Below are 26,229 nucleotides of genomic sequence, written 5' to 3'. Positions count from 1 at the left end.
GGTCGCCACAGGTGGCTGGACTTCATTTGTAATATTTGGCAGTGAGTTAATTTAAACCCATTTAGAGCAATATTTCATACTGTTTTCACTTTTAAATGGGGAATTGAATTATCAAAAATGTTCAAGTCAAATGTTGATTTAAAGCACGGGAAAAAATGGCCGAAAACAACGATTTTGAAAAACACTGTTCCTTTTTCTGAACTGTCGTGGCCGGAAATGTCAGAAATTCGGCAAGTAACAATCATAGACAAAAAATTGAAAGAGAAAATGTAAAATACAAATAAAACAGAATGGGGTCCTTTGGATTCAAAGCAGAAATTGAGGTCCAAAAATGTATTGCGTTCACTGTGGGTAAGATCAAAATACCTGGTAATTTTCAGTAGACAGCTGAGTTCTCTCCTGAAAGCTTTGGCGGGTTCCCTCATCTCGATGCCAAAACGTGGACGCCCTGCCATAATTTAAATAGGTTAAATTACACACCAACGGAGAGCCATGCTCCATTCAAGGAAAGGGGGTTTTTTTTAAAAATATTATAAATTAATTAAAGCGTTGTAAAAATATGGCAAGTTTGGAGGGTTTGTAAAAGTATTACAATCCGGGACTTACTGTCCCGGATTCAGAATTTTTTATTATTTTTTTTCTGAAAAAAATAAAATAAAAAGAAAGTGAGTGTGGCACGGATTCTAAGAATCCGTGTCCAATCCGTGTCTCCGGATTTTCATTTTTTTTAAAAAAAAAAAGTTCAGATCGGCGACGGGTTTTGAAAAACCGTCGCTAGTGGAGACGGTTTAATCAAACGCTGTTGCTGTTTGCGACGGTTTTAAACAAAAACCGTCGCTAACGTAGAATCCGTGGCAGACGTTCCCGGATTCTAAATCCGTGAATTTTTAATTCCCGCGACTACTTCCAGTATTTAAATGCGGTGTCCTCCTCCTCATTTCGCATCGAAGTCGAACAAGCCACAGAAGCAATTCTTTGTTTCGAATACGAATCTTCAACTTTTCCATTTATTAACGTAAGTTTTCGACATTTTTCAGAATAATTAGAGGTAACGATATTTTTTGTTGTTAATAATATTTATTATTGTTCGATCGTTGTATCAATTTTAAGTAATATCAATAAGTATAATATTAATTGTATTATTGCAATTATAATACTGTGATTTAGAAATTTTGGAATAATAATAACTACACTTAATTTAGTTACGATAATTATATTTACGTGATATAATATATATCACATAAATTAAATATAATATATTTAATTTATGTGATATATATTATATCTACAATAATTGACGATTAAACTTAATTTTATGACATTAATTATATTTACGTGATATAATCTTATATATACAATATTCACGTTAATTACAATAATTAAATTTAATTTACGTGAAATTTAATAGCAATTCTTATATTACGTGATATAATATTACAATAATCACACTAATTATATTTGAAATTATTTTATTTACGTGAATTTTAAGCATTAGTGGACTAATTATTTACGTGAATTGCTAATAATATTTAAATGTCAATTATTTATTTGTTAATTATATTTAATGGTTAAGTATTTAATTGTTAAGGAATTTATGATATTTAAATGTGCAGATTTTAAAGTCACCTCCTTTCACGAAAAGAATAGGACGTCATTTTATAATAATCAAAAGGTATATTTGAGAAATTAGGGTTTTTATGGTTTGTCCATTTCAATTTACAGAAAGAAATTATTATTAAAAAAAATCTCGTGGTGGTCTGTATCATTATATAACAAAAATTTTATATATAGTAAAACAATTTTGAAAAATATAAATTTATCTTGTAAATTTGTCATTTGTTTCTGTTTAATATGTTTTTTTTACTCTTTTTATTTTTTATACTCTTAGTTGTTAAAATTTTTAATATAAGAAATTAATATATTTGAAAATTCTACTTACACATGTTTGAAAATCTAAATTTTTAATATAAGTCATAACAGTTTTTTATTATTATAAAAACAAACATTGGTATTACTAAATATAAATTTTAATTATATTGATTTAACAATATATATTTTAATAATAATAATAATAATCTTGTAAATGATTCTTGAAATTTTATCTAATATAAAATATATTTTTTTAATATATATACGAGAAACGCATAATTAAATTTTGTTATGATTGTATACATTATGTCATAGTTTTTGGTGCAGACATGGATACTGTGAGAGCTTTACTGTACGTAGGTGGCTATGTCATTATTGAAGATGGTAGGGTTGGATATAGTATCCCCGCGACAAGGCCCATTAAAATCTCTCGGTCTACTACATTTTCTCAATTGGTGAATTATGTGCATCGCAAGTTGGAGATCGACCCATCAAAATTCTGCATCAGGATGTCAACGAAATATTGTTATAGCTCGTCGGCTCGTTACATTGAAGAGCATGTCTATATCACAGATGATGATAGTCTACAATTTATGTTTGAGTTGCCGACACTTGATTGCATGTACTTGTATGTTGATTCATCGCCAGTGTTACAGAACGTAAGTGATTACGATTTTGATGTAGTCATGCCAGTAATAACGCAAGGTTTGGGAACAATAGGTTTGAATGAAGCGGGACCTTCTATGTATCACGTCGATGAACAGTCAGCTCATACATACTCTGGGATCGACACTGGTCCTTGGGATCATCATATCACAGCTCACACTGAAGAAGATTATGCATGGGGGATGAATACAAGACGAGAATGGGATTTTACTTCAGGGGATTGGGATCATCATATCACGGGTCCATCAGGAGTTGATGTCGCATGGGGTTCTACTAGAACAGGCCAATTGGAATTAAATTCATGGGCTGATGAGGATAATACCACAAATGTTAGACATTTTGATAATTCTACTGTGGATGCAAATATTCCAACCCCAATTACAGAATACATGCCTGAGCAAGATGATTTATTTGGGGACAGTTCGCATCATGTCAGGAATAGCGATGATGATTTGTATGCTACATCAAGTGACGGAGAAGATGATCATCATGTTGAAAATGCAAATGAAGGGACATTGACGCGTGTGTTAATGTCTGGAGCAACAGTGACAGAGAACATTCCTATTGCACCTGAGCAACATTTACGTGATATTCCCCAATTTTTCAATGAAGTCTACGACGAACAAATTCCAGATTCATTTGGTATTCCTTCTGCATCTCGAACAAACTTTTACAATCCTGAAAGGCCAGAGCTCTGTGTCAAAATGGTATTTAAGAGCAAAAACGATTTAATATCTTCAGTGAAGGATTTTTCAGTTCGGGTTTTGAGACGTGAATATATCGTTGTCCAAAGTTCTCCGACAATTTGGAAGGTCAAATGCAAGAACTGGTCCGAAGGTGGCAATTGTGGGTGGGGACTTCGAGCATCGTTCAAAAAAAGTTTAGGCTACTTCATGATCACGAAATATGGTGATGATCACACATGCATGTCTACCCAAGTCGGTATAGATCACCACAACCTTGACGTAAACATGATAGCCAGTACACTTTTGGGAATCGTGCGTTGTGATCCTGCATACGAAATCAAATATGTGCGAGAAAGTATTAAAGAAAAATATGGGTATGATATATCGTATGATAAGGCATGGCAGGGTTTGAAACGCGCGGTGGAGGTAGTCTATGGCACATGGGAAAGCTCTGTAACTTTGCTTCCTAAATATATGGGAGCTTTGTCGAAGTACAATCCAGGAACTGTTGTAGAATGGAAGCATCTTCGACCTAATGACCATCCACATAAAGTCTTGAACTTTGTGTTTTGGGCATTCAGACCATGTATAGATGGTTTTCGACATTGTCGCAACGTAATCAGTGTAGACGGTACCCATATGTACACCAAATATAAACACAAACTACTCATTGCAGTAACATTGGATGCCAATAACCAGATTTTGCCGTTAGCCTTTGCGCTTGTTGATGAAGAAAATTACGAGTCTTGGCATTGGTTCCTCGGTAATGTTGCACGACATGTTACCAGAGGGTGTAGTGGTGTGTGCCTTATATCTGATAGACATGCGGGTATAACAAGTGCAGTTCAAAATCTCCCTGACTTCAAGCCTCCTCGTGGTGTTCATCGTTTCTGTTTGAGGCATGTTCGCTCTAATTTCAACAGCAAGTTCAAAAACATTCATTTAAAAGACTTATGTTGGGAAGCAGGGGTACAACACCAAGTAGCAAAATTTAATGCGACAATGGAGGCAATTAGGACAAAGAATGCAGCAGCTTTCACGTATTTGTCAAACATTCAAAAGAAAAATGGTCATTGGCTCATGATGGTGGATGGAGACGAGGGATAATGACGACGAACATGTCTGAGTGTACTAATGGTGTGTTGAAAGGGGTGCGACGTCTTCCAATAACTGCAATAGTGGAGATGACCTTACAGCGTTGCGTACACTATTTCATTCAACGGCGAGCGCGAAGTGATAAGATGTTGGAAAAAAATCAACCATGGACCGACTATGCATACTCTAAATTTGATATTTGGTCAAAAAAGTCAATTGAACATCGAGTAGTAAAATTTGACCAAAGGGATAAAACAGCATCCGTCGCGACAGGAGGAAGACCGGGTCGTCAACATCACGTACAAGCTGTGAACATTTCTACGCGTGAATGCACTTGTGGTAAATTCACAATTTTTGGAATTCCTTGTTCACATGTTATATGTGCAGCGAAATGGTTTGGTTTGAATCCCGCACAACTTGTACAACCATGGTTTACATTGAGCGAATACGTGAACACATACGATGGAAGATTCTACCCTATTCATGATGAACAATATTGGGATGAACCTACATTCCAATTACAACACAATGGTGTTCGTCGACAAAGGAGGCAGGCTGGTAGAGATCGCACGACACGCATAAGAAATGAGATGGATCAGCCATCAACGAGAGAGAGACAACGTGGGAGGTAAAATATATACAATTACGTATTGTACCTTATTTTTAAACCATAACATGTGAAGATATTAATGTAATTACAAATTTTTGTTTATTAATAATTCTTGTTCATTACAGGTAGGTGGAGTTGAGAAGATCGACTTATGGTGACAAATAATTATGTTTGTGACGTATATTTTACAATTTAATATTTAATTGTTATGACAATTCCGTGTTGTATTGTTATGAAAATTTTTTAATATGTAGTTTGTTGACTTATTTGATTTCATTTAGCAATTACACTTATGTTCTTTCATTACTATAAATTTATTCATAAAAGAATATTAAATCACAATCAATACATTCCACAAATATAAAAAGTCAATAATACAAAAATTGTATACGAATGTTGAAAAAATATGTTGCAGCAACAACTTGTAATTAAAATAAAAAAAAACTGAAAAACAAATTTGAGGATCCGTATTCGAAACAAAGAATTGCTCCTGTGGCTTGTTCGACTTCGATGCGAAATGAGGAGGAGGGCACCGCATTTAAATACTGGAAGTAGTCACGGGAATTAAAATGTCACGGATTTAGATTCCGGGAATGTCTGCCACGGATTCTAAGTTAGCGACGGTTTTTGTGTAAACCGTCGCAAATAGCAACGGCGTTTGATTAAACCGTCGCCACTTGCGACGGTTTTTAAAAACCCGTCGCCGATCTATTTTTTTTTTTTTTTAAAAATGAAAATTCGGAGACACGGATTGGACACGGCTTCTTAGAATCCGTGCCACACTCACTTTCTTTTTATTTTATTTTTTTTCAAAAAAAAAAATAATAAAAAATTCTGAATCCGGGACTTACAGTCCCGGATTGTAATACTTTTACAAATCCTCCAAACTTGCCATATTTTTACAACGCTTTAATTAATTTATAATATTTTAAAAAAAAAACCCAAGGAAAGGAGCAACTCTGTTGTAACTTGTATGTTCAACGAGTCATTTGTCGATGAATATAGTAATCAAAGTATTACGGTAATACACAAGGGATGGAGAGAAAAACCTTCAGAACACAGAAAGTGCTTGAAGAAGTAAAACGCACATAAATTGGGAATAATTCAGGAGTATTTACTGCAGGAATGACAAATTCCATAGATCCACTGTGAAGGTATCCAACACCCGATTAAAAGTGACCAAGAACATTATCAAACATCAATGAAGTAAGTTTGTAGCAGACTAACCAGCGATTTGAGTTATCAATGAGTACAATAGACCAGTCTAAAATTGATTTTCTGGAATCATACCTGCAATTTAACATCAACGTCGTTCACAAATGCAATGCTTGATATTCATATTCAGAAAATACGCAACTAATTTCTTTTTAATTTTTGCCCGAAACTTCTCTAGCATGAATCCCCATGTAACCAACACATTCCCCACGCTCCAAAGTTATAAACAAATACCAGACACCATGCGGCAAAGGGAACTCAAAGAAACCTGGCAATATCAAAACGATCCCATGTGAATAAAATAAATCCTGACCTCCACTCCCCATCAATCTGTTGTACTTTTGGTGGATCTCTCAGAGCAGGAAGAGGAACTGAAATCACAACATTCTGCAGACCAAATACAGTCGGAACTTCATACTCCAAATTCACATAGGTTTCATTTCCAGAAACAGAGTGCCAGCAGTTTACTGCAAGATTACAAATGAAGAAGCTGATAAATGAAATATATATCTGTATCTATCCATCTACGGTAAATATTACTGTGAAAGTGGAACAATAAAAACAAAGCTCACTTGATAGTTGCACATATAATTCATCCGCACTTTGCATTCTCCACTTCAACAGACTAACACCGTCACCTGACTGGCCAGTAGGAAATGGCCTATTTGGATCCTTGAGACCTAGAATATTTTCACCGGAAAACAATTCCTTGTTGACATTGGGGTGCATTTTATACAGAACTCCTGGATTACCACCAGTTTCTATCTGAAAATTGACCGAAATAAATTATGATATGAAATATATACTCTATGCGTACAAACACAGAGCCGAAACTCTTTGAACGAAAAGGCAACAAGGTAAAGGGTGAATAAGAATGAAGGATATCAGAGAAAAAGCAAGAGACCTGAACTTGGATGTGTCCATCCTCTTGGTCAAGTATTTGGAGTGACAAGGTACCCTGCAGATCAAAGTTTCCGATACTGCCATCCTGTTTTAAAGTTACACTAAGCTTTTCTTCCACAGATAATGTAACAGGATCACTCGGTGGTGGAGCAGCCGTTTTGGACTGGCCGATACTTGGTCTGACATCTTCAACAATCACTTCACCTTCAGCTTTGAGAGATTCCAAAAAATGGTTGGCCCTTGGTCTGACATCTTCAACAATCACTACCCTGAGCTGAGCACACAGACTATGACTATGGTTAGATTCAACTATCTGCTTGCTGCATGTCTCTTCCTCTTTCCCACATAAACAAAAGAAAAGAACAAGGAAAATGTACAGAAATCGAATAATACCCTACCGAATAAATAGATCCATTTCATTTATTGCATTTGAGTCATATGATTTCATATTTTCCTGCAACTTCATCTTTTAGTTGGATGCAATTACAAACTATGAAACAATTGCCGCAGGAAAAAGGTAGAGAATGCAGAAAGATTTAAATTCATATCAAATAGGTTAGGTGTTAAGTCACGCAGGTAACATGAAATTTGAATTAAAGGCGGTGAAAATCAACAAGCTTCACCAACAAGAATTAATGTGGCATAATAATCTTTTCAAGAAGTAGAGGATGTTATTATCTACTTTTAGATATTGTTATATTTTTCTTGTATTTTAGAGCTTGGAAAAATATGGAGAACTTTCGAGTATCGTATTGATAATGTGTTAAAAGTAAAAATTTACGGCAAAAAGTAAAAATCTCAAACTCGCGAAATATATTAAACTACACACTATATAAAATTTTCTCCACTCAATTATGTTTTTCTTCACAATTTGATAAATCTATTTATCGAATTTTTTTGTAAATAATCCAAAAATAAATACATTATTTCAATTTCATTACGCACTAATTTCAATATTTATCATTCTTATTTTCGTTATTCAATAATTTCAACTCTTATTTTCAGCAAGCATGAGGTTTTGATCAATTGTTCATTTATATTTTTTAATTGAATAAAAAAATCATAATTAATTTATATTTAATTAACTTTTTTGGGATATATTTAATTAATTTTTACTGTATCTTTTATCTTCATTTTTACCTCATTTATGTGATTTTAACCTACTAGGAAAAATAAGGATGATGACGGTTAATTGAATGACATTGTTTGATATAGTAAATTTACGAGTAAAAGCCAGTCTCGCTTTCGATGCTCGTGTTTTAAAATATACACGTTTTGATTTTATATAAAATTATTTGATTCTTCTTTTTTCTTTTTATAAAAAAACTCCTACGAGACTACTCACGGTCAATTTTGTGATACTGATTTTCGACCCAGCCCATATTATTTTTTATTGTAAATATGAATTGAATCAACTCGTTTTATATATATATATATAGATTCGTTACCAGTTTTTCTTTTTTCAACAAACAAAAGGTGTGAGAAATGCTTTATTATTATTATTACAAAGAAATCAGGCATATGCTAAATCCTACTACAAGAAGTTAAAAGTTGAATATATATTCACGTAATTTTCCATCTCTTATATTGAGCACTCCATCATGTCCGAAGCCAAATTCTCCATAATCTCAGCTTCGACCTCATCCCTGCACACTCCTTTCCCATTTGAAAAGGGTGGATTGGGATTCGGCATCTTGTTGATTTTGATGGGACAAGAAGAGATTGGAAGTATCGGGATATTCTGGCAATTGCAAATTTCAACCATATAGCCATCTGGATCGTGGAAGAATATCTGATCCACTAAGATCCCACCTTCCCTAACAACTCCCTTCACATATTCTATCTTCATTTCTTCCAATTGTTGGACGATAAGATCCATGTTAGTGCATTGAAATGAGATATGGTTGTCTTTTGGGTTGATTTTACCTTTCTTGGTAATTGGAACATTCTCCACCATTTCCAGCAAATGGATCCCAATCCCATGATTGAACAACCTATATAATTAACCAAACAAATTTATTACTATATATACACACACACACACACACACTTAAAGAAGAGAGGCTAGGGGTGTAAAGGGAGTTTACCAAGCTCCTTCGAAATCGAAGGAAGAAGGCCGCTTGATGAGTACGAATCCAAGAACTTGTTGGTAGAATTCGACAGATTTCTTCACCGATTCGCAAACGAAAGAGACATGGTTCAATGCCAACAAGGGCAACTCTCTTGCCGAGGATGGCTTACACAAATCTTGTTCTTTTCCCTCGACAACATTAATGATTTCTCTCCCCATTCTTCCTTAATTTGTAAGCCTGAAAAAGGGTTTAGATAGAGTAGATATATTGGAAATCTATGAATTGGGATCTCCTTTTCTTGGAGTATGATGATGTAGAGGCATATACCCAAGGGTATATATATAGTGGGATTGCTCCATGGGGAGGGAAGGAGCTAGCGAAGGTTGGTGGAAGTCAAGTGTTATTATTGTACAGCAATCCTGCATGTGAATCCTACATGTCAATGATGTAGCGACTCACAAGTCATCTTATCCACCAATCATACATAAAATATGGGGAAATTGCAAAAATAAAAAATAAAAATCCAAGTTGAATTTTATTGCCAATCAAAATTTTAAAAATCATATGATTAAAATGATAATTTTCTCTAAAATATGAATATAATATGCTTCCCGCATAGATAAAAAATAAAAATGACATTTACATTAAGGTTCTTAAAGATAAAGTCAAAATAATGGAGAATTTAATAAATTGAAGAGAACTTTCACATTCCACAAAATTACATGTTGAATATATATTAGGCACAACCTCAAATTACGTGGAGGATATATATGAGCACTAATTTATGTTATATTCCATTTTTAAAAAATTTGACCTTCCATCATTACAAAAAGTAAGTATTTGTATTATTTGTGAGATGGGTCAATTCTACAGATATTTACAGTAAAAAATAATACTCTTAGTATAAAAAATAATATTTTTTCACGAATAACTCAAATAAAATATTCGATCCGAAATTGATCCGTGAGACGGTTTCACAAAATTTTTGTGGATAAAAAACGTGCCCCAACAATTAATTAACTTTCTTTGACTTTTAGAACACTAGCTGGTGAACAGCTAATCATATCACTCAATTCTTTTAATAAATTGTATAAACAAGAAAACAATTATTACACTCAAGAAAATGACACCTCTTATTTAATTTACACATTCTTCACGATGTCAAATAAAGCATACAATTCTACGGTTGAGTGTGATAATTAAAAATATATAATATTTGTGACATTAATATATTAAATATGATATAACGTATTAAAATTGTATGTCTACTACGTGATCAAATCAATTGTGAACACAAATGTGTATACGAGTGATTGATATTAACATATCAGTATATGACAATATTAATTAGTGTTCTTTTAAGTAAAAAAATGATTTGATAAAATGGGTCTGATTGATCCCAATTTGAATACATAACCATTTTAATTTGACGAATTTATGGTTAATAACATGACCTAAGTTATTATGCTTTTCCCAGTCCAGTCGTATTACCCGATTTTAAGTAATAAGATATATCTGTTATAAAGTGTTAATCTTTCAATCCCGCTCGAATATTATAGAACATGTTATTTAAGTATCAACTATAAACCAATTTTTTTTAGTGTTAAAAGAGATATATTTATTATAATTTGATCTCGAATTCGATATATCAATTAAACTCGGAATTTTGATATGAGATATGTTATAAATATGGAATGTGACAACTACAAAGTGTTTATACGTATGTAGTGTTTTGGAATCATGCATGAGTGGATAAAATCGTTTACCACGTTCTTCAAATGGGCCAATTGACTTTTCTTTAAAAGACTGACATTTTATTAATATATTATCGCTAAATGACAGTAGGAATACTTCATTTCCACCTAGCTTCGCTCCAAACCAACCCCCAACGATTTTCATTATTTCCACCTATATATATATATATACACATCTCGACATCATATTCCAAGAAAAGATATCTCATTTCATAAATCTCCGATATATCTCTCTCTCGAAACTAAGTTACATAAAAGAAGGACCCATTTTCCACACATACAAATTAAGGAAGAATGGGAAGAGAAATCATTAATGTTGTCGAGGGAAAAGAACAAGATTTGTGTAAGCCATCCTCGGCAAGAGAGTTGCCCTTGTTGGCATTGAACCATGTCTCTTTCGTTTGCGAATCGGTGAAGAAATCCGTCGAATTCTACCAACAAGTTCTTGGATTCGTACTCATCAAGCGGCCTTCTTCCTTCGATTTCGAAGGAGCTTGGTAAACTCCCTTTACACCCCTAACCTCTCTTCTTTAAGTGTGTGTGTGTATATATATATAGTAATAAATTGTTTGGTTAATTATATAGGTTGTTCAATCATGGGATTGGGATCCATTTGCTGGAAATGGTGGAGAATGTTCCAATTACCAAGAAAGGTAAAATCAACCCAAAAGACAACCATATCTCATTTCAATGCACTAACATGGATCTTATCGTCCAACAATTGGAAGAAATGAAGATAGAATATGTGAAGGGAGTTGTTAGGGAAGGTGGGATCTTAGTGGATCAGATATTCTTCCACGATCCAGACGGCTATATGGTTGAAATTTGCAATTGCCAAAATATCCCGATACTTCCAATCTCTTCTTGTCCCATCAAAATCAACAAGATGCCGAATCCCAATCCACCCTTTTCAAACGGGAAGGGAGTGTGCAGGGATGAGGTCGAAGCTGAGATTATGGAGAATTTGGCTTCGGACATGATGAAGTTTTCGATCTAAGAGATGGAAAATCGTATGAATGTTCAATTTTCACAGATATATATTATTATGGAGTTACCATTTTGTTTGTATTTGTATAGGTTTTAGCATTTCAAGTTTAATTAAATATGATAATTAAATTATCTACAAAACAAGATGACTTTTACAATCTTTTTTCTTGGGGAAACTTAAATTCCAAATAAAAAATTAGTCTTAGCTTAAAAACAAATAGTTGGTTTTTTTTTTTTTTTTTATAATTTACTTAATGATAAAGTTTCCTCATCGTCTATTATATTCAACATTACTATCATTTGTGCTGAATATTTTATGTACTAAACGACATAATTATCGACTTATTTCATTCAAATCATGTTCACAATGGAGAAAGCTAGCTGGATGTCTTTAAATAAATTTAGACATAATTCGCTGGTATAAGTTATTCCACTCATACAATCATCACATGTTGCATGAAAGACGTTTAGTCCTAGAAATTTGGTAATTCGAGTCATTTACAATATTATTAAGGCATAGTTTGGTACACATGATAGGATAAATATGTGATAGATAATATAAGGATAATTTAGGATAAATAAAGTGTAGGATATTATATTTAATGTTTGGTATGATTTTAATAAGAGTGATTAACTTTATATATTAGATTGTAATGACAAAATTAACCTTATCATAATAAATTTTATAATTTCAAAGTTGTAGCTTGAGTTCATATTTTTTATTTGTTTATGTACCGATAATACTTGCATGATTTATTTATTTTTACCTAATTTTATATATTATATAATATGATAATTGAGCCCTTGATTTTGTAAGTCAAGTAAAATATCAATTTTTAAGGATAATCGAGTGATAATAATAATTTTATTGAGATTTATAAAAATTATTTATATAATTATCTCGAAATCATTTATATAATTATCATATTATATAATATATAAAAATAAATAAAATATTTATTTGATTTTAATTTCTACCTACTAGCATAGATTTATAAAAAAATCATTTATAAATTGAGGGTAATTAAGTCATTTGTAGTGTATTTTATCATTTGATTAAAATTATCACACCTTCTATTAGGGATATTTTATCATTCTAAAAAATTATTTATCAAGGGCCCATGATATTATCATGAGCTTTTTAAAAAGGTACCAAACATGGGATAAGAATGATTATTTATCAATCACTCTCTTATCCCATATACCAAACTATGCCTAAATGAATTATTTTGTCTCCAAAAGGTTGAGCCGAAGTACAACTTTATTGGGCTCAATGATTAGTTTAAGAACAATTAAAATATGACGATTACGATTGAAAAGCTAGAGTTGTACTAGTACGATTAATTATAACTTTTATAATTTGTATTAGTTTCAAGGTTACGAGTTCAATTCTCATTGATTGTAAGTAGTGCAATTATCGAGAAAAATATTGTTGGGTGTAATAATTTCTTGTTAGACCAAAACGTAGTGCTTGAACTGTTGTATTATTTAAAATACTTGAGTTGCATTATTTAGTTTTTGATAAAACGACAATATCTCTTTTACTGTAAAAACCAATAATTTTTACTCATTCTTTAAAATATCATTTTTATATTGAACGATTCTTGATTTAACAAAAGAATATAACTCGAATAACATTTCGAACAATATTATTTAAATCACTCTCCTACATGATCCATTATCGATTCATAAAATGGTAAATTAATATCAAATGTTGACTAAGATCACATGTGTTTGTGGGGCAATGCAAGAACAATTGATATTATTGAAAAAATTTTGCCACTGTCTGTTTCACCCTATGTAACATAAAATCCACCCTTTCTTGATTTTGAGGCTCGCGACCATGAAGATATTTCGAAGAATATGCCAAGAGTAAGGCGGGGACCATGAAAGTCGGTGAAAAAGATTTATTGTGAAGTAAAAACTTGTGTGAAATGATCTCACGGACCATATTTTGTGAAATGGATCTCTTATTTGAGTAATTCATGAAAAAATATTATTTTTTTGCAAATAATATTACTTTTTATTGTAAATATAATTATCACAAGAGACCTATTCTTATTGTGAATATAGAATTAGGACCACTGAGACTTTTTTTAAAAAATATCATGCCAAAAATAGAGACGTGAGAATTTGGCAATTGTGTGTGTACATTTGATTTTACATACCAAAGTTGTCACTCGCCATAATCATCATAGTTACATGAGCAAAGTTATGTTTTGAGGTAGAAGTTAAAAGAATCACTGCAGATAGTTGTGTGGTTCATGAACTACAAAACATTCTTTCATTATACAAGGTAATGGCAAGCGAAAACCGAAGCAATTTTGTGTCACTTTATCGCCTCTCGTTGCTCATCCTAGGGGGACTAGGAGTCGCAAGATGTCATGATAAGGCGAGAAAACGAAACCCAGTCCTCCTTGTTATGGAAAATACCACACTAAGTGACCTGACGGGTATCGGATTCAAATACAATCACAGAGGAGTAGTTTCACGATGGTCTTAACGATTCCTGTCGTCTTAGAGGGACACCTTCTTGGACAAAACCATCCTCTTCATCAGCATACTTGGGAAGTCGCACTGCCATAGACATGGAACCTAAATTTAACGTAATCATTAGACAAATAACAAAATATGTTCTAAATTTAGAACCATGTTGATCTGGTACTTGGACCCTGGTTTATTCCTTGTGGTGCATTTGAGTCAAGTTCGCTAGTGAATAGTTCATGGTTCAGTCCAAGCTTTCATTCAAGCTCGGTTTTGAATGAACTCAAAACTACTGGGTCGTTGTTCAAGTCAAGCTCGCATAAATCAATATGATTCAAGCGTGCTCGTGACCTACTCAAGCTCAAGTTGTATGCACCACTATTCAGTCCCATCATTTCATTTTTGTGCCGACTCACATGACTCAACTATGATGAAGCTGACAAGGAGGAGTTAAGCGCATACCATCAGCAATGTCTTTTGTTTTATGAAGAAGAAATGTTCCCGAAAGAATAGTCACGAACCCGCACATTTCTGTAACAATTTGTGTGGGATTTTGCCTGTCCCAGTCCTACACAATGAGCATAACCTCTCTTTCAATTCAAATGCCTCAAAATTGATCAAATACAAAAAGAATTGAAAGGCTGCTGGTCAATTGTGAAATTCATCCCCTGAAAGCACAAATTTTTCATGTTTGCCTGAACATCACCAAAACAAAGCTTTTTAACATCCAGATTCAATTTGTTACACCAATTTATAGTTCTATTTATATGTAAAATATTCATGAAATAAATAAAGATACTGTGATCTTACTGGAAAAATTACCTTGAACATTATCACACTTGCCAATATAGTGAAGGTCGTGAACATAACATAGTAAATGGGTGAAACTACGGCTGTGTTGAATGTGTCGAGAGCCTGAAAACAAGATTTGCCAATCATAATATAAGTGAATATGGCAAGATTTGTCTGAGAATTCATCAAAATTCTTTCCTGAAAAGCTGACGAAAATAAATCGTGAAGCTGAAGTTAAAAAGCTAATCATACAACAAATCTTTACCTTATTTAGATAATTCATTTGTGTAAGTACACAAATAGTCACAATCATGGCAAAGGTCCATGTCTGGGGATATATTAACTGATTCGTTCCTGATAAAGTCAGCTTCAACGCAATTCCAAGTGCTTTCACACTCATGACCTGTCAGGCATTTCTCGTAATTTCCAAGTCCATCAACATAAAAAAAAGAATAAAAAACGAAATGAAAGCAACTGGATCCATTTCTTAAGGTGAAGACAACATTAATGACACCTACCGACAAGGAACCAACCAGCGAACAAACACCAACGTAAAACAAGATATGTGTCTGGCCATATTGTGGAATATACTGGAATATTAGAACGAGGACAACCACAATCACTAACACTGCATAAAATAGAAATGCTGCACAAAACAAGAAATGTTTATGCCACTGCATACCCAGACATCTGCAGTACAACAAAACACGTGGTTGAAAAATGTATCACAAAGCTTAGTTAGTAACCTGGCTCGGTTGCGAGATCCCACACATCTTTTACAGATTCGATCTCACGTTCTTGTGGAGCATGTAGCACAATTGTTGTGGAACCCACAACACATAAAGCGCATCCAAGAATACCAAAAATATGTAGCTTCTCTCTTAAAATAAAATGCGCAAGTACAGCACTGCAACATACCCACAGTAATCAGAAATCCGTTCAAAGTAAAATGTATGGATGGTCTATGATATGGTACGATAGCATGCCTGATGATAATGCTGAGTGCACCAAGTGGAGTAACAAGAATTGCTGGTGCAAATGCATAGGCTGCAAAATTTGCAATTTCTCCCACAATCACTGCGCACAAACCAAAAAAATTTCAGTTTAAGAACAAAGCTTGATTTGCAAAGCAACAGATAATTGAAATTTTCCATGGCAGTTAGAATAGCTAAAAGAAAAATCTCGGCTAACATAGAAAAATATACAAGAGGGCAGAGCAGTAGGCGAAAACTAATTGATATGATCAGAATTAGGAGAGCTAACAACAATTTCTTATCCAAACCAACATAAGATTAGCTGAAAACTAGTTTCCAGAGCCACATTATACTTGGTTAGGTTCCTTTTCAGTCAGCATTGGCACAACACAAGGCCACTCAGCTAGCTTTAGCAAATTGAGGAACATGCTGCCCACAGCTGTCGTCAAGAGTCCACCGATTTTTTAAATTTCAACGAGAAGCAAGATAAGATTAAGTCGGCTTTTTGTCATAACTGCACACCATATTAACTGATTTACATGTTTCTTGCTCTTAAGAATCTAACCAGTGCCATCTGAAACTGGAAGATACAAATGAATCACTTCGAACGACACAAGAGCAAGCCAGTAATCCATGCTCTCAAAACCATCTATAAGAAACAATGGCATTCTGCCACACTACAGTTTGATAACGAAAAGCTAATTAAATTCAAAATCGATGTATTTGCTTTTTGTCAAGAATCCTCGGCTGCTAAATAAACACCAACCAAAGCTTTTGGCAGTAATATTAGTTGCAATGGAAAAACTTAAATGTACAGAAACAAGTACCGACACTCATAAAAACAAATAACAGAACAGCATCGGTCATGAGGATCTAAAGGACATCCGATATAGATAACAATTTTCAGCCGAAATCTCGTAAAGAGTCTAAAAAATAAGCAGTGCTCCAACATTACAGCATCATCACCCTACAAAATGTCTCCCTATTAAATAGCTTTTATAGCAGCATTCAACCGAATAAAGAACACATCTTCCCCAAGATACCTGTATAGGCACATGGAGAATTTAAAAATCACCAAAAAGGGCTGAAGTGCCAGTAGAGGAAATCGAGATCTGAATTAGAACTCATAAACCTGCAAAACCACATATCCTGGAAAAGGTCCCCTGCTGAACAACTTTAATACAAACCTCATTCACTTGGATATAGAAATCATCAATTCTCCTTCAGGATTCATCTCCAACCAAAAGATCCATAATAAACCAGACATGCACCTATCATGAATGAGACTCGTAAAGATTTACCTACATATACATAATTCTCCTCATCCACCAAGATCACGCGGTAGATACTTATTTTCAGCACTTCAACTTTTACCCTAATCCTCGATATTATCAGCACTGGATCAACAAGTTTTATCTCAATAAGGTCTCGTCAAGACTCAAGACCATTCTCCCATCAATTTCAACTTTAAAAAAATAATGTGAGACTCGAAAAAGGTTTTGAGCTACGTCATGGCTATTCTCCCCACATCACAGCAGGAACAGTTGATCTATTTATATGTATCTGAAACATTTTAACTAAGATCCATGCATAATACACAGAGAAAGACCACTCGATAAACTGGTTCCTCGCATCAAATCAGACGCAAATATACACCTTCTCCCAAGCAACATAAAGCAAAGCAAACTAAGCAATTGCAAGTAAAAACATTTCTGCATATCAGATCCATCATAAAGCACATCCAGCTTCCTTTTTTGCTTACAAGGAGTTAACGCTGAAGTGATTATGCTGTTCGATAAAAAATTCTCATTAACCAATTTACACTCGACATAAAGACACAGATAGAAATGAGTGACTCACTTGTTATCATGCCTACCCACCAGAGTGGCTCGAATAGATATGAGTATCCACCAACTCCTGTTGGAAAAAAAATGGTAACAGAAAGTAATGTCAAGATTCTGAAAAGGAAACCTAGCATATTCAACCCAAAATCATCAACCATTAAAACCACTCAGGAAAGGGTCATTCCACCAGAAAAATCAGAATATGGATATCATTTAAAAAAGAACCACCAAAACAGCAGTGTTACAAATTCCTTATACGCCTTCGAGTGTCAATAAACAATTGAAAGTCCCAAGTTAAAGAAAAATGCCTGATGCAGAAAATTCTAGCCATGACTCTTCACTAACTAAAGCAATTACTGTTTCTAACCAATAAATTTCAGCTCATTACTTGAAGTAATTAAGGGCACATTGCCATATTGTTTTTTTTTAGCTTTGTACTATGTTCAACATAACTTCAATTTTTTTGAAACCGTTGAAAATCGAGTTGGTATAGTGGTTTGATGTTTGGTTTTGACATGTAGAATTGAAGTTTCTTGGGTAAGAAAGTAGCTATGTTGAAGATGGATGGTAGGGATTGATTTTGCAATTTTGAGATTGTGTTGATGGTTTAGATCTCGAGTTTTGTGACGTACACCTTATGGTATCTAAGCTTGTTCTTGAACAATATGTGATGTACAACATGCAATGTTGACTTTCTGTAGCTAATTTTGCTCGGATACTATTTTGGGAATTCATTAGTTTAGATGTCTTAAGACGTTAACAAGAAGCAACGATTATCTTATTGCCAGTGTTACACCATTGCCATGCTCTAGACTTGTTTTACAGCCCTCTGTAAAGTACTAAAGTAATATGGAAATCTTTTTAATCTTGAACCATAAGAACCTAGACCAGCTCGTTTATAAGTTTAGGATACTAATCATCACTAGTTTGGAAGTTTTAACAGAACTAGTTGATATATAATTTACGATGACAAGCCATTCTCAGCAACACTGATTATTGGTTGTCAAGTATTCTATAACAGTTTCGTGAAAAACAGATATAGAATTACAGTGAAAAGCCATTCTCAGCAATACTGTGTATTAATACATCAAATATTCTCCAAGAAAAGTCTCAAATAAAAAAATTGCAGAATCTCAGAACTCAGAGATCTCAACAATCAACAGTCTCAAAATTGCAGAAGCAATTCCTACCGTCCAACTCCCACAGAGCTACTTCCTCACCCAAAAAACTTCAATGAAGCATCTCAAAACCATGCATCAAACCACTAAACCAACTCATTTTCAAACGTTTCAAAAAATATTGAAGTTATGTTAAGCTAAAAAAATAAACTTGATTAAGTTAACACTTACCAGCCCTGACACCGGAAGCACCCGCTTTCTTTAATCCCTTCTTCTTGACAATGAAGCTGGCGCCAATGAAGAAACTGGAAGATAATCCTAGTACCAATCCCTTTATATTGTCAGAGGACATCCCCTTGTATGCATCCGACATTGCATCAGGCGTTCCCGTGTCCAATGCGGCCATATTCAGAATCAAACGACAATGATAAAATAAAGAAAATAAAAACAATAAATCCCAGAAATCGTAGCGATCACGAGCTCATCCTACACCACTGCAAAATTGGTTTTTCAACAAGCTTCCACTTGAAACCCAGAAAAAATCTTACTGGGTCCGAGAGATCTTGAAGTGAAATTTGCAAAATTCGATGTGCAAATTCGATGTAATAAGAAAACCAGCCAGCCACGCTTCCAATTTGGATTTCTGCTCAGAAGATCTGATATCTTTCGGCGGCGGAAGCAGAGGCAAAGACTGGGAAAATGGTTGACTGTCAGTCGCTGAAAAGCAAATGGGAGTCGGAAACAAATTGGATCTTTGTGTGATCTTTAGATTGGAAACAAAGGAGTGATCGAATTCATCGCCAAGTAATGAGAAAAATCTACACGCGTGTTAATTTATAATAATTATTATTATAAATGATTTCCAACTAATTATTTTCTAACACTTACATACTTTTCTTGTAATAATGGTCAAAAAACAGCCCAAATCTTCCGATTAATTTTAATTTTATGATCTTAGAGTAGGTCTCATGTGAGACCATCTCACGTATTTTAATTTGTGAGACAGCTCGACTCTACTGATATTAACAATAAAAAATAATACTCCTAGCATAAAAGTAATACTTTTTCATGAATGACCCAAATAAGAGACTCTTCTCGCAAATACGACTCGTAAGACTGTCTCACACAAGTTTTTGTCATGATTCTAATCATGAGAAATTAATACAATAAAATCCCATACATTAAGGTTGTTTAAAACTAACACAAGAAATTATGATTCTCTTAAGAAAAATAATTAATTTAAGCATGCATGGAATTATCGATACACGCGACAGTTGCGATATCTAAATCAAATATGAAATAGATAAAATCACATCAAGAAATCATACACAACAATCTAATAAAGTACAATTGATTTTTCTTATATTTTTTTATCAGAGAAAATACATAAAAAGACGAAAAATTTCACTAATCGAGACACTAGTAATAGTCTATTACTCTTTTGTCTAAATTTCATATTTTAAATAAGTTTTGTGTTTAAATTTTTAATAACATTATTTTGTTTTTGTTGTGTTTTAACATATTTTAATTTTTATTGTTTTAAAAATAATAACTTTTTGTGACTTTGTAAAATTACTCCAGAAGGAAAAAAAAAAACCGTGGCATCTCTAAATTATCATAAAAACTTGTGTGAGATGAATTTTTTATCCCAACCAATTCACGAAGAAAAATTATTTTTTATGTCATAAATATTATTTTTTATGCTAAATATAGATCATATATTTTTTGTCTCACGAGAGACCTAGTCATAAATTATTTCTTTCATACTCTAGAGTAAATATAAATGAGGTATATTCCGTCTCACGAAAAACTTACTCATAAAAATTCTTTGGACACAATTGTGTTTTATCACTCAACAGTCTACACATTCGTAAGTTTACATCGGCGCCTTTACCTTTAAATATTAGAATTGAAATAGCCTTTTGCTTTTCCCAGTATAAGGATTTATTCCCTTTCATACTTTATATTTTCTTTCATTAATTTAGCTTTGGCTTTAATTTTTTTATAACATATATAATCCCATCTAAATCGAAGAGATCAAAAGAGTAGATAAGATGGTTTTTTTTAGGACTGACTGACACATCCATGTTTACAATGAAAAATAATTTTTTCAAAATAAAATATGATACTTTTCGAGAACTATATTTGATTAGATATACGTTTCTCCAAATTAACCGTGAGAAAGTCTCGTATTAGTTTTTGTGTCTTTCTTGAATAACATACATATTTTTTGAAAAATATTAGGCTAGTTCACACAATCAAATATAGCTATCATCCTCCCCTTCACATACCAAAATATTGGATCCTATTCACACACATCAAATATTAGCATGATAGGATGAGAAATTTTGAAAAAAAAAATGAATGATTTTGATTTCGAAGAACTTGAAGCAGCAACAGAAAATTTCCCTCCGAATTTGATCAGTAAAGGTAGCCATGGAAAAAGTATAGAGAGGTATTCTCAACAATGGCAAACATGTAGCCATCAAGAAGCAGTCCTCGGGTCTTCAAGACAGCTTGAAAATCGAAAAGGAAGCGCGAATGCTATCGTCCATCCATAAGAATTCGTGCCTCGTCGCATTTTTTGGAATCAGTCACGATGGTTCCGACAACAAACTCATCGTCATGGAACACATGCCCAACGGCACGCTACACGAGCTTCTCCACTCCCCGGCTGTGCCTCCGCCAACATGGCGAAAACGTCTAGACATCGCGCTCCGAGTGGCTAATGGGGTGCGTTTCCTGCACGAATCGAACCATCCCCTTATTGTCGATGGAGACATCAAGTCCACCAACATATTGCTCGACTCACATTGGGATGCAAAGGTGGCTGATTTCGGGCTGTCCCTCTTCTTAGCCGGTGATAACTCTGGAAAATAAAAGAAGGAACCGAATTGCACGACTCGAGAATTGGTGGTGAAAAATCAGCTTGAATTACAAACTATGCTTCTGCCTATTTATATACAAAGAAAGAAATAAGTGTGCTTGATATACAAAAACGTTTTTGCAATCTCTAAAATGTTATTTTAAGACTCCCCTTCAAGCTTCCAATGCCCGAGCCCCTCCGGTTTCCCTTAACGATGATCAACTTTATTCGTCGCGCTATTCAGAACACGAGGAAGAGAAATTCGAGCACCGCATTGACCAAGGACACATAGACTCGTAACAAATGCAGAAGAATTATCGTAAAAAAGTTAGTATTGATGATAACGGCAAAAAATATCACTCGTGAAGGACAAGTTAAACAAATTATAAGTCTCGATTAATGTGAGATTGTTTGTATTATACGAAGATCAATTTTATATTGAATGATTTCTAATATAAATATTATCTTTAATGAGCTCAAGAATTCAAAACAATATCCTAAAAGAAGCGCAACCTCCTCGTGCCATACAAAGAAAAGAATTCGAGGGTGATGAAAATGGTTGTGGGAATGTAACAAAATTTTATAACACTAATTAATATCAACACTTTTTTTTTCCCAAAGTTTTAATTAATTTGATGGGGTTTTTGTATTAAGTGATTAGGACCTAATACCCTCATTTAGTTTTTAATATACGGGTTAGGATTTCGTGTCTGCCAATTATTTGCAATTTAATCAGCCATGCTAATCACATCATTGGTGATTGACTAGCAGAAGAATGAAATATAAATTCTTGAATCAGCTTTGTAACCTTTTTGAAAATATATTCTATTCAATAATCACTTACTCAATTGCAATCAAAGTCTGATGATAAAATTATAAATATTTCTACTAATTTAATAATTTTTTTATCTATATTGTAATCATGACATATATTTATTTATATTAAATTAATTTGGAGAACCCCATTTTGTTATTTTAATAACTTTATACACACTCAAATAACTAATTTTAGCATCTCATAAAAACAATTTTTACAAGGAGATGATGCGTCAAATTAGGAGAGAACGAGTAGGAGCATTTCAAAAGATGTTTGATAAGAGACAGCGAACATAAATATTTTCGACATATCCAAAACCATGATTACTCGGAAAGAATTGTCCAAACCAACAACACTTCATTCTAGTGTAGTCATACCAATGCTCAGCATCGAAAAATCGGTATAACACAAGTTCTTTCGTCTTGAATCGATCTAATGGGATTTCACATACTCTTGAACTATATGAAGGCCCTCGCTTTCTTCACCATAATCCTGTAAAAATAATCATAGACCATAATTACAATGTATATATTCTATGTTCATTTTGGAAGGAGAAAATGGATAATGCCCGTGTTGCATGATTCAATAGTTCATGATTAAGATTAATCAAAATGGTCGAGCTGACCTTCACAACAACGCAGGCGCAGCCAACCACCTTCCTTGCTTTTCCTTCAGAATCGATCTTGCATAGCTGAAAGCAAAGGATATATATAGAGGAAACACATGTTATGAATAAAAATAAAAGCCTATTAACCAAGCCAAATTAATAAGCAATACTACATAAAAACTGGAAGACGACATTAGGCAATACTGAATGGAGATTCAATTCATTTGACAATCAAAAAATTAACTTATTGTATGAATAGTATCTATATAATGGAATTAGTTGCGATGATTCTCATCTGAAGTAATCACATTTAATAGAGATTCATACAAAAAACCTAAATTTTCATTCACACCTATATCTGAATAGAATAGGTATGTGTAAAGGGGAATAACCATCAGAGAAATAGGATTATCACATCAGCAGCAACACTGTAAGGTGTCTCAGACGACCGTCGTGAGATATTAAATCCTTATTCATCATTTGGAATCCGGAAAAACAGAATACAATCTAGAGGAACGTGGAGAATGCAATAAAAAAAATTGAATAAAAAACCCACAACTGCATCTGGTCCAAGATATGAACTTGGTCAGTTCCTCGTGAACACTTTTTTGACTATGTGAAACCTATATAATAGATAAAGACTGAACAATGTTTCCTCCTAAGATGTTCGGGTAGATAGAAAATAAACCTACACAAATTCAACAGAAGGAATTTAATGATGTAGGGAGCTGCATTCATCTCTAAGGCGTCGCAGTAAGTGCCGAAGAGCCAAACTTCAGTCCCAGAAGCCTATTTTACACACCCATTCTCAACCACAGACTGTTTTATCTCTACAGCAGGGGATGGTGGTTGTACAAAACTACAAGGAGAAGACACTCGTATAAAATTTAGCAAAAAAGGAATAAGATCAGCAAAACATACTCCAGACCATTCGCCCAGGGTTTTAGCATTTGGAACCGAAATCAAGCTAACGTTATGATCAGCACACAGAGCTTTAACCAGTTTAACATAATCTGGTTGGTCACAGTCCTCTGCTAGAACACAAAGTTGGGCAGCATGTTTCTCAATAACTTTGGCAGCTTCATGAAGCCCTCGAGCAAGCCCACCATGAGCACGAGACTTCCGAAGCACCAGTTGCAAAGCTGTCATTATATCCATAGGCTCCCCAAGAGCAGGGGCTGCAGTTTCCACAACCGGAGCATCCTCACTGTAATGTATGGTAACATCATGGATTGGAAGACCAAAGTGCAAACGGAGGAAATAACATAAGCAATAGAAAAAAGTCCATAGCAAATCAAATGTTTTTCGTCAACCCATAAACTTCTGAGGATATGGATATTATAACTTGTAATCTAATCCACATCACATTTGAAGGGATAACCAAGCATAGAGAAAATATTTTATACGAACCAATAAAGTTCAAGATTTCCACTCACCCAGACATTTTTCTTCAAGATTTGTATCTACGAAGCTTCAAATCTGTTTCCAAAAGTAAATCAAGTATCTCCAAAATCTAAATACACATAGTATAACAAATATATGTATTAAAAAATACAATAAATGCTCATCATTTGGACAACCATGCTTAAACAAACTTCTTTATGCTAAAGAAATTTTTCGATTAAACAATAAACAAGACATAACAAGAAACAAGAACATAATCGACGAACAACATCTGAAAGATAAAATAAAACAAGAATACACATGCCAAGTCCAACGAAAACAACTCGCATATTTTTTCGGAAAAATTCAGCGAATTCAACGATAACCCATTACGAAATCAGCAATTTTTTCCACAATGCAACCACAAAAACAAGACCAGGCAATAATGTTAACAAACATCATAATTCAGAAATCTAAGACGCCACAGAAAATCATTATTTCGCTTCATATGAATATATGATAGGGAGAACCGGTATATGGACCTGAAAATGGAGGCGGCGGCGGCCGCAGCAGCGTAGTTTAGTGATCGAGCGTTGGAGAATGTGTGAAAGGGTGGCGGTGTTATATAAAGTGAATCAGGCGATAAACCCTAGCTGGGAAGCATAAACCAACCAATTTACAAAACTGCCCTTGAATCCCTTACTACAAAATGACAAAATTGGAAAACCTGAATGGAACATATAATTAATTTCAATATGCTCTTACAGTCTTTATATATATATATATATATATATATATATATATATATATATATATATATATATATATATATGTGTGTGAGATTAGCCAATTATATCGATATTCACAATAAAAAAATAATACTCTTAGGCACTGTTTGGTACACGGGATAAGGGTGAGATTGATAAATAATCCGCCTTATCTCACGTTTGATACGTTTTTAAAAAGTCCATGATAATATCATGGGTCCTTGATAAATACATTTTTAGAAGGATAAAACATCCTTAGTAAGAGGTGTGATAGTTTTAATTTAATGATAAAATATACTACAAATTACTTAATTACCCTCATTTATAAAAATCCAAAACCCTATCTTCTCTCATTTCATTTGGTATCTCTTTGTTTAAATAATTTAAATGCATTTAAGTTAATCTTAAATGTTTATTAAACACATACATATATACAAATATATAGATACATATATACACACACAAATAGTTACTAGGCCCCTTCGATATGAAAAAGATTATAAAAAAATAAAGAAAAATGCAAAAATCAAATTTGACCGATATATATATATATATATATATATATATATATATATATATATATATATATATATATATATATATATATATATATATATATATATCGTAATTTAAGAATTGAGATATGCAATTACAAGATTTTGATAACAATGAAATATAATTTTTTGTGATATGGTTAATTTTGTCATTACATGTCAATAT

At 33.5% G+C, this 26,229-nt stretch overlaps 5 protein-coding genes, 1 non-coding gene and 1 pseudogene across 7 annotated transcripts; 2 read left to right on the top strand and 5 right to left on the bottom strand.

The window, feature by feature from the left end:
* Window positions 1-238: 238 nt before the first annotated feature.
* Window positions 239-8,178, bottom strand: LOC140840946 (coatomer subunit delta-like; annotated as a pseudogene).
* LOC140842084 (uncharacterized) lies at window positions 2,199-4,454 on the top strand. Its single transcript, XM_073209902.1, has 2 exons — window positions 2,199-4,107; window positions 4,255-4,454. Exons 1-2 carry the CDS (start codon window positions 2,199-2,201, stop codon window positions 4,326-4,328), a joined length of 1,983 nt encoding a protein of 660 aa, XP_073066003.1. The 3' UTR covers window positions 4,329-4,454.
* Window positions 8,179-8,521: 343 nt separating the features above from the next.
* LOC140840639 (glyoxylase I 4-like) lies at window positions 8,522-9,443 on the bottom strand. Its single transcript, XM_073207822.1, has 2 exons — window positions 9,132-9,443; window positions 8,522-9,038 (listed from the first exon to the last, which is right to left on the bottom strand). Exons 1-2 carry the CDS (start codon window positions 9,332-9,334, stop codon window positions 8,627-8,629), a joined length of 615 nt encoding a protein of 204 aa, XP_073063923.1. The 5' UTR covers window positions 9,335-9,443; the 3' UTR covers window positions 8,522-8,626.
* Window positions 9,444-11,051: 1,608 nt separating this feature from the next.
* LOC140840638 (glyoxylase I 4-like) lies at window positions 11,052-11,934 on the top strand. The gene is made up of 2 exons (XM_073207821.1): window positions 11,052-11,367; window positions 11,456-11,934. The coding sequence occupies exons 1-2, from the start codon at window positions 11,165-11,167 to the stop codon at window positions 11,865-11,867; spliced, it is 615 nt and encodes a 204-aa protein (XP_073063922.1). The 5' UTR covers window positions 11,052-11,164; the 3' UTR covers window positions 11,868-11,934.
* Window positions 11,935-14,040: 2,106 nt separating this feature from the next.
* LOC140841989 (probable magnesium transporter NIPA4) lies at window positions 14,041-19,895 on the bottom strand. 2 transcript variants are annotated; one of them, XM_073209764.1, is made up of 9 exons: window positions 19,301-19,895; window positions 17,968-18,024; window positions 16,120-16,210; window positions 15,880-16,040; window positions 15,652-15,779; window positions 15,399-15,536; window positions 15,164-15,256; window positions 14,804-14,909; window positions 14,041-14,434 (listed from the first exon to the last, which is right to left on the bottom strand). In XM_073209764.1, the coding sequence occupies exons 1-9, from the start codon at window positions 19,473-19,475 to the stop codon at window positions 14,346-14,348; spliced, it is 1,038 nt and encodes a 345-aa protein (XP_073065865.1). In that variant the 5' UTR covers window positions 19,476-19,895; the 3' UTR covers window positions 14,041-14,345. The 2 variants fall into 2 exon arrangements, with proteins under 2 accessions (XP_073065865.1, XP_073065864.1); XM_073209763.1 differs by having other exon boundaries at window positions 14,041-14,452; window positions 19,301-19,894.
* A 3,109-nt stretch (window positions 19,896-23,004) lies between these two features.
* LOC140841988 (small ribosomal subunit protein eS12-like) lies at window positions 23,005-25,414 on the bottom strand. The gene is made up of 5 exons (XM_073209762.1): window positions 25,285-25,414; window positions 24,796-24,838; window positions 24,281-24,566; window positions 23,378-23,443; window positions 23,005-23,244 (listed from the first exon to the last, which is right to left on the bottom strand). The coding sequence occupies exons 2-5, from the start codon at window positions 24,801-24,803 to the stop codon at window positions 23,185-23,187; spliced, it is 420 nt and encodes a 139-aa protein (XP_073065863.1). The 5' UTR covers window positions 24,804-24,838; window positions 25,285-25,414; the 3' UTR covers window positions 23,005-23,184.
* Window positions 23,749-23,846, bottom strand: LOC140842216 (small nucleolar RNA Z161/Z228). Its single transcript, XR_012120347.1, has one exon. It is a non-coding gene; the product is annotated as a small nucleolar RNA Z161/Z228 (small nucleolar RNA).
* Window positions 25,415-26,229: the final 815 nt, after the last annotated feature.

This window comes from Primulina eburnea, chromosome 9 (assembly GCF_022965805.1).
Source record: "Primulina eburnea isolate SZY01 chromosome 9, ASM2296580v1, whole genome shotgun sequence".
NCBI classification, from domain to species: domain Eukaryota; kingdom Viridiplantae; phylum Streptophyta; class Magnoliopsida; order Lamiales; family Gesneriaceae; genus Primulina; species Primulina eburnea.
This window is presented reverse-complemented; position numbering and strand designations above follow the sequence as displayed.

Coding starts and splice junctions, on each gene's coding strand:
- LOC140842084 (XM_073209902.1), top strand. CDS start 2,199: ATGGATACTGTGAGAGCTTTACTGTACGTAGGTGGCTATGTCATTATT. Junction 4,108..4,254: donor GCCTCCTCGTGGTGTTCATC/GTTTCTGTTTGA, acceptor AGAATGCAGCAG/CTTTCACGTATTTGTCAAAC.
- LOC140840639 (XM_073207822.1), bottom strand. CDS start 9,334: ATGGGGAGAGAAATCATTAATGTTGTCGAGGGAAAAGAACAAGATTTG. Junction 9,039..9,131: donor TTCGATTTCGAAGGAGCTTG/GTAAACTCCCTT, acceptor TTAATTATATAG/GTTGTTCAATCATGGGATTG.
- LOC140840638 (XM_073207821.1), top strand. CDS start 11,165: ATGGGAAGAGAAATCATTAATGTTGTCGAGGGAAAAGAACAAGATTTG. Junction 11,368..11,455: donor TTCGATTTCGAAGGAGCTTG/GTAAACTCCCTT, acceptor TTAATTATATAG/GTTGTTCAATCATGGGATTG.
- LOC140841989 (XM_073209763.1), bottom strand. CDS start 19,475: ATGGCCGCATTGGACACGGGAACGCCTGATGCAATGTCGGATGCATAC. Junction 18,025..19,300: donor TGCTTCCGGTGTCAGGGCTG/GTAAGTGTTAAC, acceptor TTTTTCCAACAG/GAGTTGGTGGATACTCATAT. Junction 16,211..17,967: donor GTGGGTAGGCATGATAACAA/GTGAGTCACTCA, acceptor GTTTGTGCGCAG/TGATTGTGGGAGAAATTGCA.
- LOC140841988 (XM_073209762.1), bottom strand. Junction 23,444..24,280: donor CCCTGGGCGAATGGTCTGGA/GTATGTTTTGCT, acceptor CTTTGCTTTCAG/CTATGCAAGATCGATTCTGA. Junction 23,245..23,377: donor GCGCCTGCGTTGTTGTGAAG/GTCAGCTCGACC, acceptor TTATTTTTACAG/GATTATGGTGAAGAAAGCGA.